Source organism: Phoca vitulina, unplaced genomic scaffold (assembly GCF_004348235.1).
Source record: "Phoca vitulina isolate PV1807 unplaced genomic scaffold, GSC_HSeal_1.0 scaffold2, whole genome shotgun sequence".
NCBI lineage: Eukaryota > Metazoa > Chordata > Mammalia > Carnivora > Phocidae > Phoca > Phoca vitulina.
In genome coordinates, this window is record NW_022589705.1 from 67813440 (window position 1) to 67827608 (window position 14169).

The 14169-nt window shown below is 45.2% G+C and overlaps 1 protein-coding gene across 1 annotated transcript in view; it reads right to left on the minus strand.

The window, feature by feature from the left end:
- Positions 1-4018: 4018 nt before the first annotated feature.
- The window catches only part of CFAP57 (cilia and flagella associated protein 57), a 68421-nt gene continuing 58270 nt past the window's right edge, over positions 4019-14169 (minus strand). The window contains exons 21-22 of the mRNA XM_032417162.1: positions 13549-13681; positions 4019-4335 (exon numbers count right to left, since the gene is read on the minus strand). Coding sequence (XP_032273053.1) covers positions 4121-4335; positions 13549-13681 — 348 coding nt within the window. The 3' untranslated portion in view covers positions 4019-4120. The remainder of the gene's footprint in view (positions 4336-13548; positions 13682-14169) is intronic.

Consider the following 14169-nt stretch of genomic DNA (forward strand, 5'->3'; position numbering starts at 1 on the left):
CAGCTTTGGAGCAGGGACTAATGAGATGCTGAGGCACATTCTGCCAGCTGAGCTGGGCACGGAAACTGGTCTGCAGAGAGGCGCGGGGACAAGAGAGGGAGGGGTGGTTTCAGCCAGCCGCTGGTTCAAGTTTCTCTTGAGGCCTGGTTCTATCTCTGCCCTGAGATTCCTGAGACCACCCCCCCACCCCTCACCCCCACCCCCCGGCCCCGCCAGATGATAAACTTCCCCTTTTGGCTTAAACTGGCTAGAGTTGGGTTTTGTTACTTGGAGCCAAAGAAAGGCATCCATAGTTCTTCTGCTCAGAACTAGACTCTCAGAGTCCCATTTTTTTTTTTTTTTTTTTTTTTTTAAAGATTTATTTATTTATTTGACAGAGAGAGACACAGCGAGAGCAGGAACACAAGCAGGGGGGAGTGCGAGAGGGAGAAGCAGGCTCTCTGCTGAGGAGGGAGCCCGATGCGGGACTCGATCCCAGGACCCTGGGATCATGACCTGAGCTGAAGGCAGACGCTTAACGACTGAGCCACCCAGGCGCCCCTCAGAGTCCCAATTTTAACATATTTACTGCATCGGTACACAGAGGAGGTGCTAGGTGAGTCCTAGTCGACACCTGCCACCCCTGCCAAATCCCACCATGTGACACACACTAGATGACCAATAAATACCAATTCTCGTGCATGATTGGTCATCATAGGTGAGGGGGAATGTTAGTTCTTCCCGCTGCCTGGCACACAGCAGGGTTACTTCCTTGCAAGTCTGCTCTCCCGTCCAGCTCAGCTCAAAGCATAAGCAGGCCCTTGAACCTCCAATGGTCTAGGGAAGCTTATCCCAACAGAGCTCAGGAAGAATGGACCCCACTCCTGGGCCTGACATCCTTCTCTCTAACCTCTCACTCCGAATCCAGAGCAGTGATTGCAAGGGAGTCCTCCCTGGACACGCGGATATTCCCAGGCCCACCAGGGCCCCTCAGGCACTTCCTAGGAGCAGCTGTTTGGTAACGGCTGGTCATGCTCTGTGTAAAAAGCATTGGGAAAGGTAGATGCAAATGCTACATCTCCTGTGGGGCAGGGTCTTCAGCACAGGAGAACAGGATGGCAGAGGAGACTCCGCTAGGCAGCTCACACTGTCTGGCCGTAGCTGATGCTAAGACTCTAGACAAAGGGCAAGGGAGCCAATGGATGTCCGAAGGCCCAGAGAGAGGGCAGTCTCCCAGAGCACCAGCTGTCCCACCATAAATGAATGAGTCCCCGGAGCTTAATAATGGACCGCAACCAGAAGAACGAGAGTGGAGTCCGTATGCCAAATGCCTAGCCACTTGGGTGACCAGTGGGGTCCTGCAGGAGGAGGTGACTGCCAGGCTCACTCTGTCAATGGGGTGGGGGGTGGTCAACAGGCTGTAGGCCAGTGAAGAGGGAGGTCGTGAAGGGGGAGGTTCCCCAGTGGGGTGAGAAGCTCCCCATGGAGTCAGGATAGGCAAAGCGGAAGCGAGGTCTCCTATGTATCAACCACCCAGTCAATGCCACCCAACAGCTGGTTGTAGGAACCCCAGAGAAAAATGGAGCGGTGAACTGGCATCGCTGAGCCCCGACAGTGACTTCTCTTTTTGTAATGCAAGTGCCTGACCTCTGCTTCAAAGAGGACTGTCTCAAAAAACCCATTGCCAGCCACCGAGGCTTCTCTGTTGCAGAGATCTTGGTTGATTTCAGTAACTGACCCGTTGAGGCCCTCTCCCCCTTCCTACCCTTTAAATTCCCACTCTTAAATTTTAAATAGTGAGCCCAGAGACCGTAGGCCTCCACACTTGACCCCAATAGGGCAGAACCCCAGGCCTGTGAGATTGCTTTCTCTCCCTCCCTCTCTTCCTGCTGCCTACCCTGACCTTGCTGTGTGGCCCAAGTGTAATTTCCAGGTCCCATAAGTAATAAACCTTTGTTTCGAAGTTTCCTGATGGTGGTTGCTGCAGAACGTCTCAGAATCATAATCAGAACCACAAGGGCCAGTCTAGCCACAACATTGATCGTTGAGAGGCAGAGCCCTGCACAAAACAGCAAGACTTCCGGCTCCAGGTTTGCCAGCCAGAGGCCGTTCCCCTGCCCCCCTGGGCAGCTGAGCAAACACCCTGTTCCTTGCTGGCCCAAGTGCCACGCTCTCCTTCGGCTGGGGCTTCTGCTTCCGCTTCCCTCCCAGCGGCTGGACTACAGCCAGCCAGCAGCTTAGGGGAGCTTAGCTTGGGAGTTGTCAGCTCCCTCTCCTTCTGGTTGAGACTCCTGATACTCCTGTCACCTCCACCACCTGGCCCAGGGCTGGAACGTGGACGCCACTGGCAGCCCCAGGGCCGCAATCTTGGCCCCGCCAAGACGAGCCTGTGCCAACGATTTCACCCTTCTGGGTTTTGATTTCCTCACCTGTAACCTGTGGCCCATCTTGTAGGTAAAATGTGAGGTATTTGATTCTAGGGCATTTTTAGGTTGAAAACCCTGTCGCTTGAGTGTTGCTGCATCCTAGCCCCAGTGAATATCCTTCTGGCCACAGAAGAGACCCAGTTTGCTCAAGAGCCCCATTTGCTCTGTGCGTGCCTTCTTCCCGAGTCCCTCTCCCTGTGCTGGGCTAACTCCCTCGGTCCCAAAGTCAGAAGAATTCACACCCCTGCATCTCCACTGCCACCATCCAGGTCGCGGAAGCTGTCCTCTTACTCGTGGTTGGCCACAGCGTCCTTCCCACAGCCCCCCGCCTCCACTCTCGGGTCCCTCCATCAATGCTCCACCCAAACATGCAAGGGAACTTGAAAAACAGACACGGACCTTGCACCCACAGAACTGAGAACCCAGTGGGAGAGGCAGCATCACACCATCAAATGGATATGTTCTAGTGAGGGTTATGAAGGAAAACAATATGGCGCGTGTAATCTACATGGGGCAGGAAGGGATCAGGGACTGTCTTTCTGAGGAAGCGGCATTTCAACTACCATCTGAAGGATGAAGTTCACTGAGTGAGGTGTGGGGACAAGAGCATTTCAGGCAGAGAAGATAAGTATGTGGAATGACCCGGAGGCAGGGAAGAACTTGACTTTTTGGAGGAATTGAAAGGAAGCCAGTGTGGCAAGAGCCTGGGAGCGGAGGGCAGGGACTCTCGGGGCTTTGTGCTGGCCTCTGGACAGTGTCATCTCTGTAATGTGCCTTCAAGACCCTAAAGCATCTGGCTCCGCTGACCTCCCTGACCCCATTTCAAGTCAGTTTCTTCTGCAAAGGTAAAGCCAAGATGCTAGCTTGGAATGAAGTCTGTTCCATCCCACCTGCCAGGCATGATGATGTCATAGGTTGTTGTCTCTGTGGTGGAATCAATCAGAGGGGCCTGAATTTTTTCCTCCTCCCTGGGCGTGCTCACCTAGAGGGCAGAGGACATGCTGGGTACACACTGGTCTGAGGGGGATGAGCCCAGAGACCGTAGGCCTCCACACTTGACCCCAATAGGGCAGAACCCCAGGCCTGTGAGATTGCTTTCTCTCCCTCCCTCTCTTCCTGCTGCCTACCCTGACCTTGCTGTGTGGCCCAAGTGTAATTTCCAGGTCCCATAAGTAATAAACCTTTGTTTCGAAGTTTCCTGATGGTGGTTGCTGCAGAACGTCTCAGAATCATAATCAGAACCACAAGGGCCAGTCTAGCCACAACATTGATCGTTGAGAGGCAGAGCCCTGCACAAAACAGCAAGACTTCCGGCTCCAGGTTTTCCTGGTCACTGTGACAGGGTGTAGGCAGCCACACCCTAGGGGCCCAGAGAGAGTAGGAGGCAGCAGGAAGCCGGGCCCAAGTCCACCGTGTGGTCTCCGCAGTGACAGGCAGCCCTGTGCCTGGACAGGGACAAGCAGCAACGGCTTTGGATGAACTGGAGCCCCCCAGTCCTCAGGGTCCCCTCTTTCCCTACCCCTCCCTGACTCCCTGGCTAAACAGAGAGTTGGACACGGTTGTGGGCAAACATCTTTATTCTGCCCATGTCTCAAGTTCCCTGGGGCAAGAGGAAGAGGTTGGCGGGGCCAGTGCCACAGGGACTGCAGGGACAGCACAGAGTTGGCCTGGGGGCAGAGGCACAGGGGCACCTGCAGATGGCTTACCAGAGGGGATCAGTTGATCTGCACCTCATAGTCCACTTCTGACTGGAGAAGGGAAGGAAGCCGAATTCCACCAACGGGGTGGAAGCCCGGCACCTGCTCTTGCTCTTGGATCTGGTCTCTGAGGCGCTGGATTTCTAGGCGTTGCATTTCGATGATTCTCCCGGTTTCTTCTTGCTCATTCAGTCTCATGGTGGGTGCGATGCCGGACATGTCCTCACTGGACACTGAAAGGCACAGAGCAGGTCTACTGTGGGCCTGTTACTGGACTGTTGCGAAGCTTTTTTGAAACCAGCTTATCCCTCTTCTTCCCTTCTGTCCTCTGATTTATTGAGCACTTACTGAGGGACAGACACTCAATCCCAGATGCTAGGGATAGAGACAGGCCCTTTCACTGTCTCCTGAGCCCTGCCCCCATGTCTGCCTGGCCCAGGCCCCTCCAGCGGACTCTGCTCATTCCCCCTGTGCCCCATTCCCCAAGCAGGGTGGCGCTCTCCTGCTGACCTAGGTTGGCTTCCAAATCCCCCAGTCCTCCTCCACACATAAGACCCCTGTTCCAAGAGGCAGACCCCTCTCTACCCCTCCTAGGCTGGCCACTCACTCATGCTCCTTGAAGACTTTCCCCTGACTCCACCCTCCTGTCTCGGGTGCTGCCATCACCCCACACAATGCCGGTATCCACGAGGGCCCATGGCTCATCCCGTTCCCTGGCCCCACAGACTGAACTCTCAGCATTTATGTCCTTGGCCTCCATGCCATGTTGGCATCCGCTCTGTGGCTTCCCCTCCCTCAGCAGGCCCAGGACCCCGCACCTTTAAATCTCTACTGTAGTAGCCCATCCTCCCATTACCACCTCTCTCACTGCCTTCAAGATTTCTGTTCTTTGACTGAGTGTATATCTCTTCTATCTGGACTATTCCATTTTTTACCTACCAAAGGGGTTCCTTTTAGATTCACTCCCTTTTCTGTCCAGTTAGACCCACCATGGGTTTCTTCTGCCATTTTCTTGACAGCACCCTTGACATTCTAGATGCCTTGTCCTCCGGCCCCATGTGCCCCGCACAGCCCGAACCTGAGATTATCCAACCACCCAGTTTCTCCATTCACACCTGGCCTGTTGTGTGCTAGCTACCTATGCGATTCAAATTCTTAGTTTCCAGCCCCAGACGAACTTCCTGCCTGTGGTTAGCAAACTCTCATTCCCCCCCTCCGGCTGTGCTTCTGAACTTTGGCCTGTACTCTAACTCCTCACTCCAACTCTTTAAAGAAAATTATGGTCAAACATAACATAAAATTTACCATCTTACCACTTTTAAGTACAGAGTTTAGTAGCATTAAGTGCATTTACATTGTTGCGCAATCATTCCCCAGAACTCTTGCAAGAACACTCATGGCATCATTCTGCTTTCTGTCTCTAAGAACATGATGCTCTAGGAACTTCAGATAAGTAGTATCACACAGTATTTGTCTTTTTTGTGTGTCTGGCTTATTTCACTTAGCATGATGTCCTCAGGGTTCATCTGTGTTGCAACATGTGTCAAAATCCTTTCTCTTTAAGGCTGAAGAATATTTTATTGCATGTACATACTAGTTTTGTTTATCCCTTCATCCAGTGATATACGTTGGGTTGCTTCTGCCTTTTGGCTACTGTGAATAATGTTGCTATCAACATAGAGGTACAAATAACTCTTTGAGACCCTGCTTTCAGTTCTTTTGGGCATATACCCAGGAGTGGTTTCTAGATCACATGATAATTCTATTTTCAATGTTTGAGAAACTGCCATGTAGTGTGGCTGCACCATTTTACATGCCCACCAATGGTGCACTAAGGTTTCAATTTCCCCAGATCCTCGTCAACACTTCTCTGTTGGTTTGTTTTGAGAGCAGCCATCCTAACGCATGTGAGGTGGCATCTCATCGTGGTTTTGATTTCATTTCCCTGATGATGGATGATGTTGAGCATCTTTTCACGTGCTTGTTGGCCATTTGTATATTTTCTTTGGAGAAATGTCTATTCAAGTCCTTTGCCCATGTTTCTATCTGGTTGTTTTGTTATTACTGTTGAGCTGCAGGTGTTAATTACATATTCTGGACCCTAACTCCTTATCACATACATGATTTGCAAATATTTTCTCCCATCCCACAGGCTGCCCTTTTACTCTGTTGATTGTGTCCTTTGATGCATGTGAGTTTTCAGTTTTTATGTAGTCTATTTTTTATTTTGTGGCCTGTGTTTTTGGTGTCACATCCAAGAAATTATTGCCAAATCCATCCTCTCCTCCACTCTTCACAGATGACACTGACACCTACTTCGCTGACAGTGTGTGTCTCCAACTCCCAGTCAATCTTCTCTCAGTAGAAGAGCGGTCTCTTTCCTACCCACTGCCAACCTCTTTCCTGTACATCAGAAGTTAACTCTAGAAAAGAATACATGTTGGAAGCCAAAGAAGAGAGTATTGCAAGGAGCAAGTTGTCAGCAAAGCCCAGTGGCCAGTCTTGCCTTGGGCTTCTAATTGGTCTGAAGATGGGGCCAGCATTAAGAGTGCTTGACTCATCCCACTCTTCCTAAGAGAAGTCTAGACCCTTCTCTTCTTGCCTTTGCTCCTCAACTCTTCTTCTTTTTGGCAATTTCTAGGCTTTTGATCTTTTATTATTTCTTCTTTTTCTAGCTCTTGACTCGTCATCCTCCTGCTGCTACTGGTTGCCCCTGATAACCATCCTTTTGGTCAAGCTGTGGCCTGGCCCTGGGGAGAGCAGCACCCCTGGGAAGGTACAGCACACCCCAGCCTACAAGCCCATCCACCTGTAACACTTGCCTCTGCCTAGTTTCTGTTTGCCTCTCCACCTGCTCCCTTAGCTACTTCCTCTTTCCTGGTTACCAGCGTAGTCTTTGGACTAATCTTTGCCCTCTCCATTGGCTTTTACACTTACTCAGTTATTGTCTTGTTGCCCAGAGAGATCCAACCTGTGTTTGTGAGGCCACAGTCCTGGAGGTATGTACTAGACTGAGCCTAGAAATAGTCCAGCACTTGGAATTTTTCTTACTCTGCCCTACCACTAGCCATACCATCCTCTCTTGTCCCAGTGCTTCACCAGGTGCTACAAGGATCTTGATGCAGATGGTAGCTTTAAGCTCCTCCAGGCTCTGCAATCACTGAGTGAGGTCAATGGACCTCAGAGGTTGGGCACTGGGATGTACTGGATGAGGAGTATCCTAACAGGCAAGGGATGGGGAAATCAGACACTGCAGAGCTATGAGACAGCTCAGGGTCGACACAGCTGCTGGCTGGTGGCTGGCCTCCAGAAGCAGTTGTCTCCTGAAACATCCCTGGCCTGGGTGACCCTGTCCATGAATGTTCCCAGGAGTGCAACTGTGCCTCCCAAGACCAGTTCACGTGGAAGATAGATGGTCCAGTGGGCTGAATGTGGGGCTTTGGCCCTTGTTTTCCCCTCTGTCTCCTTCCTTGGTCTGTGAACATCTTGAGGGCATGGGCTGGGCTTTTCCTGTTTCTTCTCTTCACTGCCCCAATTCTTTCTCATCCCTTTGATAATGACCTGCCTGCTCATCAGTTTGTTTGGTTCAGTCTTACAGAGTCCCCCTTTGATGGTCTTCTTCCATGCGCTGTGGTGTGTAAACCCTCCTGTCCTTTTCCTCCATGGTTGGGCCATGTCAGTGCTCTCCTCATGGCCCCTGTCCCCATCTTGCTCCTCATATTCCCCATGTCCTCTTGGTCCATGCTCTGCCTTGATCCTGCCTTCTACCAGAGCTGGGCAGTCTCCTCTCCGCATCCTGCCTGCAAGCTTCCTTTGGGAGATTAAGTTCTCATTTTACATGATAGGAAATAAGAATGTGACTACTAATACATTTGCATTTATTTCTACTATTTGCATTTTATGTTGATGTCACTTTTTCCTTTTCTTTTTTGGCCTTTTCAAAATTTAGGGGGTTTTCCCCTTTACTGGTTTGGAAGGTATATACACTCTTTCTTTCTTAATAGTTATCCTGAAAAGTTTAAGAAGTATATTTAACTTAGAGTCCAAAGTAAATTAATATCTTTACCCTCTTGCAAAACAATACAAGACTTAGAATGCTTTAGCTTTGATTCCCCTGGTTAAATGCTCAGTGTTTTATTTCTGTCTTGGTATTTTAATCCACAATTTAGACATTGTTAGTATTGTTTTATACAGTTGTCAGACTTCCCTCTGGAGTAATTTTTCTTCCTGACATATATTCTTTAAAAGTTCCTTTAATGAGGTTTTGTTGGTGACAAATTCTCTCAGTTGTTTGTAAAAAAAATTTTTTCTTGTGTTTCACCAGTTACATAACTCCAGGGGACAGTTATTACCTCTTAGCACTTTGAAGACACTATTTCACAATTTCTACATGGTTTATACTGTTGCTCTGGGGAAGTCAGGTATCTGTTGAATTGTTATTCCTTTATATGCAATCTCTCTGTTCTCTGGCTGCTTTTAACATCTCTGTCTTTGGTTTTCTGCAGTTTACATATAGATTTCTTTTTATTTATCCAGCTTGAGATCCACCGGGCTTCCTGGACCTGATGATTGGCATCTTTCATCAATTCTGAAAAACTTCCAGCTATTCTTTATCATAATGTCGCCTCTCCTCATTCTCTTTCTCAAACTGACATAAGTTGGGTTATCCCAACCCGTCTTATTTGTCTTTTATTATACCTTTGTCCCGCCGGGCTACAGTCTGGGTAATTTCTTCATTCTTTTAGTTCACGAAGTCTCCTTTCAGATACCTCTAACCCATTGTTCAGTCTGTCCATTGAGTCTAATTGCAACCTATAGTTTTCATTTCTAGGAGTATTTTTGGTTCTTTTTTCTAATCTACCTAGCCAATCTTGGGAAACTCTTATTTTGTCTTATTTTTAAATTTCTATTTCTTTAAATATATTAAATATTTTTATTTTAATAATTCTATTATCCACGGTCTTTGTTGATTTTATTCTGTAGTTTGATACTTTTGTTGTTTTTCACTCATGGTGATTTATTTCCTCCTGTATTTAGTGATTTTTGATTGTGAGTTCATGTTCCTTAGAATGTTATCTATAGGAATTCTTTGACAACTGGTTTTAAAATGTATTCTTCCATAGAAAATTTGTATTTGGTTCTGCTTGGGACCTGGAGACACTACCAGTTAAACTAAATCTTCAGCCAAGGTTGCTTTGAGCCACAAATTAAGTGTAAATTCTGGACTTAAACCTGCCTGAGTTGGACTTTTGGTTAGTAGTTCTCAGGGAGAGATCTTTTCTCTTGTTTTTTCTTTCCTTCATCCAGAGCCAAGACTGACAGATACTTATCTCACCTATCTCCCTCTGTAAGGTAAGTTTCCCTCTCTAGTTAGCTTATAGTTTCCCAATTCATTCTATATTGATCTAACTCCATTTCTTCCTTCTTCCTTCCTTCCCTCCCTGTCTACATCCTTACCAACACTTGCAGGGTTTTTGTTTGTTTGTTTGTTTTGTTGTTTGATAATAGTGATCATAATGGACATGAAGTAGTATCTCACTGTGGTTTCAATTTGCATATTTCTGGGGCACCTGGGTGGCTCAGTCAGTTAAGCATCTGACTTGATTTCAGCTCCAGGTCATGATCTCAGGGTCATGAGATCAAGCCCTGTGCTGGACTCTGTGCTGGGCATGGAGCCTACTTAAGATTCTCTCCCTTTTCCCTCTGCTCCTCCCCCTCCGCTTGTACACATGTGTGCACCTGCATGTGCATTCTCTCTCTCTCAAAACAAACAAAAATTGCATATTTCTAATGATTTCTGTTGAGCATCTTTTCATATGCTTATTAGACATTTTTGTAACTTCTTTGGATAAATGTCTGTGCAAGTCTTTTGCTCATCAAAAAATTTTTTTGGTTGTTGTTGAGTTGTAGGAGTTTTTTATTTATTCTGGGTCTCAGTCTTTATCAGATATATGACTTGCAAATATTTTTCTCCTATTGTATGGATTGTTTTTTCACTCTTGCTGAAAGTGTTCTTTGATGCATGAAAGTTTTAAATTTTGATGTAGTCCAGTTTATTTATTTTTCCTTTTGTTGCCTGTGCTTTTGATGTTATATCTAGGAAATCATTGCCATATCCAATGTCATAAAGCTTTTCTCCTATATTTCTTCTTTGCGTTTTATAGTTTTAGCTCTGAAATTTTAGGTCCTTGGTCCATTTTGAGTTAATTTTTGTATATGATGTAAGGTTAAGGGTCCAACTTCATTCTTTTGCATGTGGGTATCCTGTTTTCCCAGCACCATTTGCTGAAAAGATTGTCCTTTCCCCATTGAGTGGTCTTGGCACCCATGTTGAAAATCATTTGACCATATATGTGAAGGTTTATTTCTGGGCTCTTTACTCTATTCCATTGGTCTATATGTCTGTCTTTATGCCAGTACCACACTGTTTTGATTACTATAGCTTTGCAGTAAGTTTTGATCAGGAAGTGTGAGACCTCCAGTTTTGTTCTTCTTTTCCAAGATTGTTTTGGCTGTTTGGGATACCTTGAGATTCCATATGAATTTTGGAATGGATTTTCTATTTCTACAAAAGAAATCATTGAGATTTTGACAGGGATTGTACTATTAGTAGATTGCTTTGGGTAGTATTGACATCTTAACAGTATTAAGTCTTCCAAACATAAGATATTTTTCTATTTATTGGTGTCTTAATTTTTTTTCAGCAATGTTTTGTAGTTTTTAATGTACAAGTCTTTTGCCAGCTTGGTTAAGTTTATTCCTGAGCATTTGTTGTTTTTGATGTTTTTATAAATGCAATTGTTTTCTTAATTTCATTTTTGGATTGTTCATTGTTAGTGTATAAAAATGCAACTAATTTTTGTCTGTTGATTTTGTATCCTGCAATTGGGATTTCTGATCTTTTGCATGAAACCTCCCCCTATCCTCTATAGAAATTTGAAGGATTTTTCCTTTGTTTTCTGGTCTTTAGGAATTTCATGATGATGGACCTGATCCATCTATTTTTAGCCATTGTATTGGACACTAGGTAGATCTAACAGCTTATTAAAAACTTTTCCTTGTTTTCAGCCCCACCTTCATCCCTACTTCCTGAGATATCTGCTTCTGCTAATTCCTGAGCCTTGGGGAGGTTTTGTGATGTACATTAAGTTTCTTCTAGGTTCCTACTTCTGGCTTAGAAGTCTATGAAGTCATTTACCACTCATCTATCCATTTTCCAGCTTTCAAAATTTTGTATCTCTTTCCTTTTGTGTTTCCTTTGATCATATGGTTTATTTATGCCATTTTAGTAGGTTTCTAATTAGCCATCTTTATTTAGAAGTCTAATTATATGGTTTTAATAATTGAAAAACATGCAGGTGTCTATTAGACCTGCTAGTTAATTGTTATGTGAATGAAAACTTAACACAAATGCTGCTAAAACTAAAATGGTGGTTTGGGGATGGCAACCTGTCCTGCTTGGATAAAGAATTCTGTTTTAAAAAAAATATTTATTTATTTTACAGGGTGGTGGGGGGCAGAGGGAAAAAAATCTCAAGCAGACTCCCTGCTGAGCATGGAGCCCAACACAGGGCTCTATCTCATGACTCTGAGATCATGACCTGAGCTGAAATCAAGAGTTGGACACTTAACTGACTGAACCACCCAGGCAGGCCCCCAGATAAAGACTTCTTAAAAACCAACTGAATTGGTCAATCTTACAAAGCTTGAGGATATATATTTTGAGCTAACTTGTCTTGGTGGCCCCCTGTTCAAAATTAGAAGTCAGACTTAGGTTCTTCACGATCAAAGCAGACAGTTGGTAATCCCTATCTTCAACTGTTACAAATGAAATCTTCCTTGAGTAAAACTATAGCACACAAATGATCTGATGTTGGGTTTGTTTCAAAATAATCCACTGTGATGAGAGAGGAAATAACTGGGGACTGTGGATACCAATGAAGCAAGAGTGACAGGAACCGATACTTGTTGAAGTCGGGGAATGGATTCATGGGAATTCCTTAGGCTTTTCTCTCATTTTTTGTATATGTCTGAAAATTTCAACAATAGTAATAAGAAGAAATTGGCTATATCAGACAGTATCCTGAGGACGTCTCAGTTGATTATTTGCTAGGACACTTGGGCATATTTGAAATATTTTTTAAAGAGAGGCTTTGCAATTGTTCGCAGGCACATCTATGCTTCCACCTCATCTCCAAGAAGTCAAGTATCTCAATCTTCGTAACACATACTGTGCTCTTGCGTCAGTTCTTTAGACCTAATATTGTCACTTCAGGTACTATTCAGAGAGTCTACTCTTGTCTCAACTTCTCCTCGACGCTAGTAAAAAGGGCAGATAAGACAACACAATTACACATATAATTTTGTAATAGGTTAAGAGTCCCAAGAAATTACGAAAATAGTAGAGAGTTCCTGTGTATACTTCAGTCACCTTCTCCCAATGATAACCTCTCACGTGACCATAGTACATGAGATGACTGATATTGGAAAGCCTCAATCCATGGCCATGGCAGGTTTCCATTCATCGAGGCTTCTAAGCTCTATTCCTGAGCGTAAACCACCAGAAAACAATATACTTGAATCACACTGACTTAATTTTCCATGGAAATGCCTTATACTCTCTGTCTTTATTGACTGAGTGATCCAGATAAGAAATGGATACCTGATGCATGTTTTTTAATTGTCTGAAGACATACAGTTAAAGGCTGTCCACTGTGTTATTCAACATCCCTTTCATAAGGATCTGTGTGTTAAGTTTCTTACAAAATTTAGTGCCAAGGAAAGGTTTGTTTCCCCAGGAAAAAAAACTCTAAACCTACCTTTTGCCATAAATGAGGACTATTTAAACTATCATATTTCTCTGTTTCTCTTTTTGCCTTGGCTGTCAGAAATTCAGAGGAACTTTAGGATATAATTTAATATTTCTAATGTCATTCTTTCCTCCTTTCCATTTGAATATTTCTAATCTTTCTTTTTGTCTTTATTTTAATTGCACAGGCCCACAATCCCTTATCCTCAATCCTAAAGTGCCAAGAGCTCTAAAAATGTAAAGCATTTTAAAATTTATGAAGTTCAGTGTGAATATTCATGTTTCACTAAAGAAATACAAATGTGTTTGATTTCAGGGCCCTGCCTCAGACTCCTCTAGGGATGTTATGTAATATGCAGTATATAGTACGCTCTTGCTAAAATCGGAAAGATTCTGAATTCTAAAACTATAGCTAACCCCAAGGATTTTGGTCCCGCACATGTTTGAATGTGGCAAGTGCCTCACAGATCCTTTGGATAGCAGGTGTACAGCATGGAGAGGTTCCTGGAAGGCCATGGGGTAGATGTGATCTGACTCTGGGGAAAGGCAGCCTTGGAAGCCAAAGGGAGACCTCCTTGTGGCTGCCATTGGTCCCTTGATCCCAATACTCATCCCCCTTGGCCACTGGTGACATTACCTGTCTCTGCAACATCTTGTGGTCGGAGTTTCTTGGTCAGTTTCAGAGCTGCTTCAAGGTCATAGACTTGGGAGCGGGTGAACTTCAGCTCCCTGCGGAGCTCATTAATCTCCTTGATCAGGGAGACATTTTCCTGTAGAGGAGAAGAGAGAATGAGTATGGATGGATGAGTGATCAGTGGGCACAGGGCCTGTCCTGGCCTGGGGCTGAGGGTGCGTGGAACAGACAGGGTTGGGCCTGGACCCAGATTCCTCTAGTGGGTACAAGTCCTTATCCTAGCCCATGGATAAACCTCTTGAGGTACCAGCTGACTTACCTTCAGGTGGACTCTGGCAACATAAGATACAGATAGAGTATACCATTCCCAAGCATCCAGACCCTTTCCAGCATCAACAACAATGCTTTTCTAAGCACTTTATATGAATTGAATGCATTGAAGTATCATAATAACCCTATGAGGAAATTCTATTATAATCAAAATTTTATAGAAGAGGAAACTGAGGCATAGAGAGGTTATGTAACTTGCCCAAATTACATGGATAGGAATCGGCAAAGTCAGGATTCTAACTCTGACAGTCTGGCTCCAGAGCTCTGAGCTCTTAAGTACTATGCTATACTTTA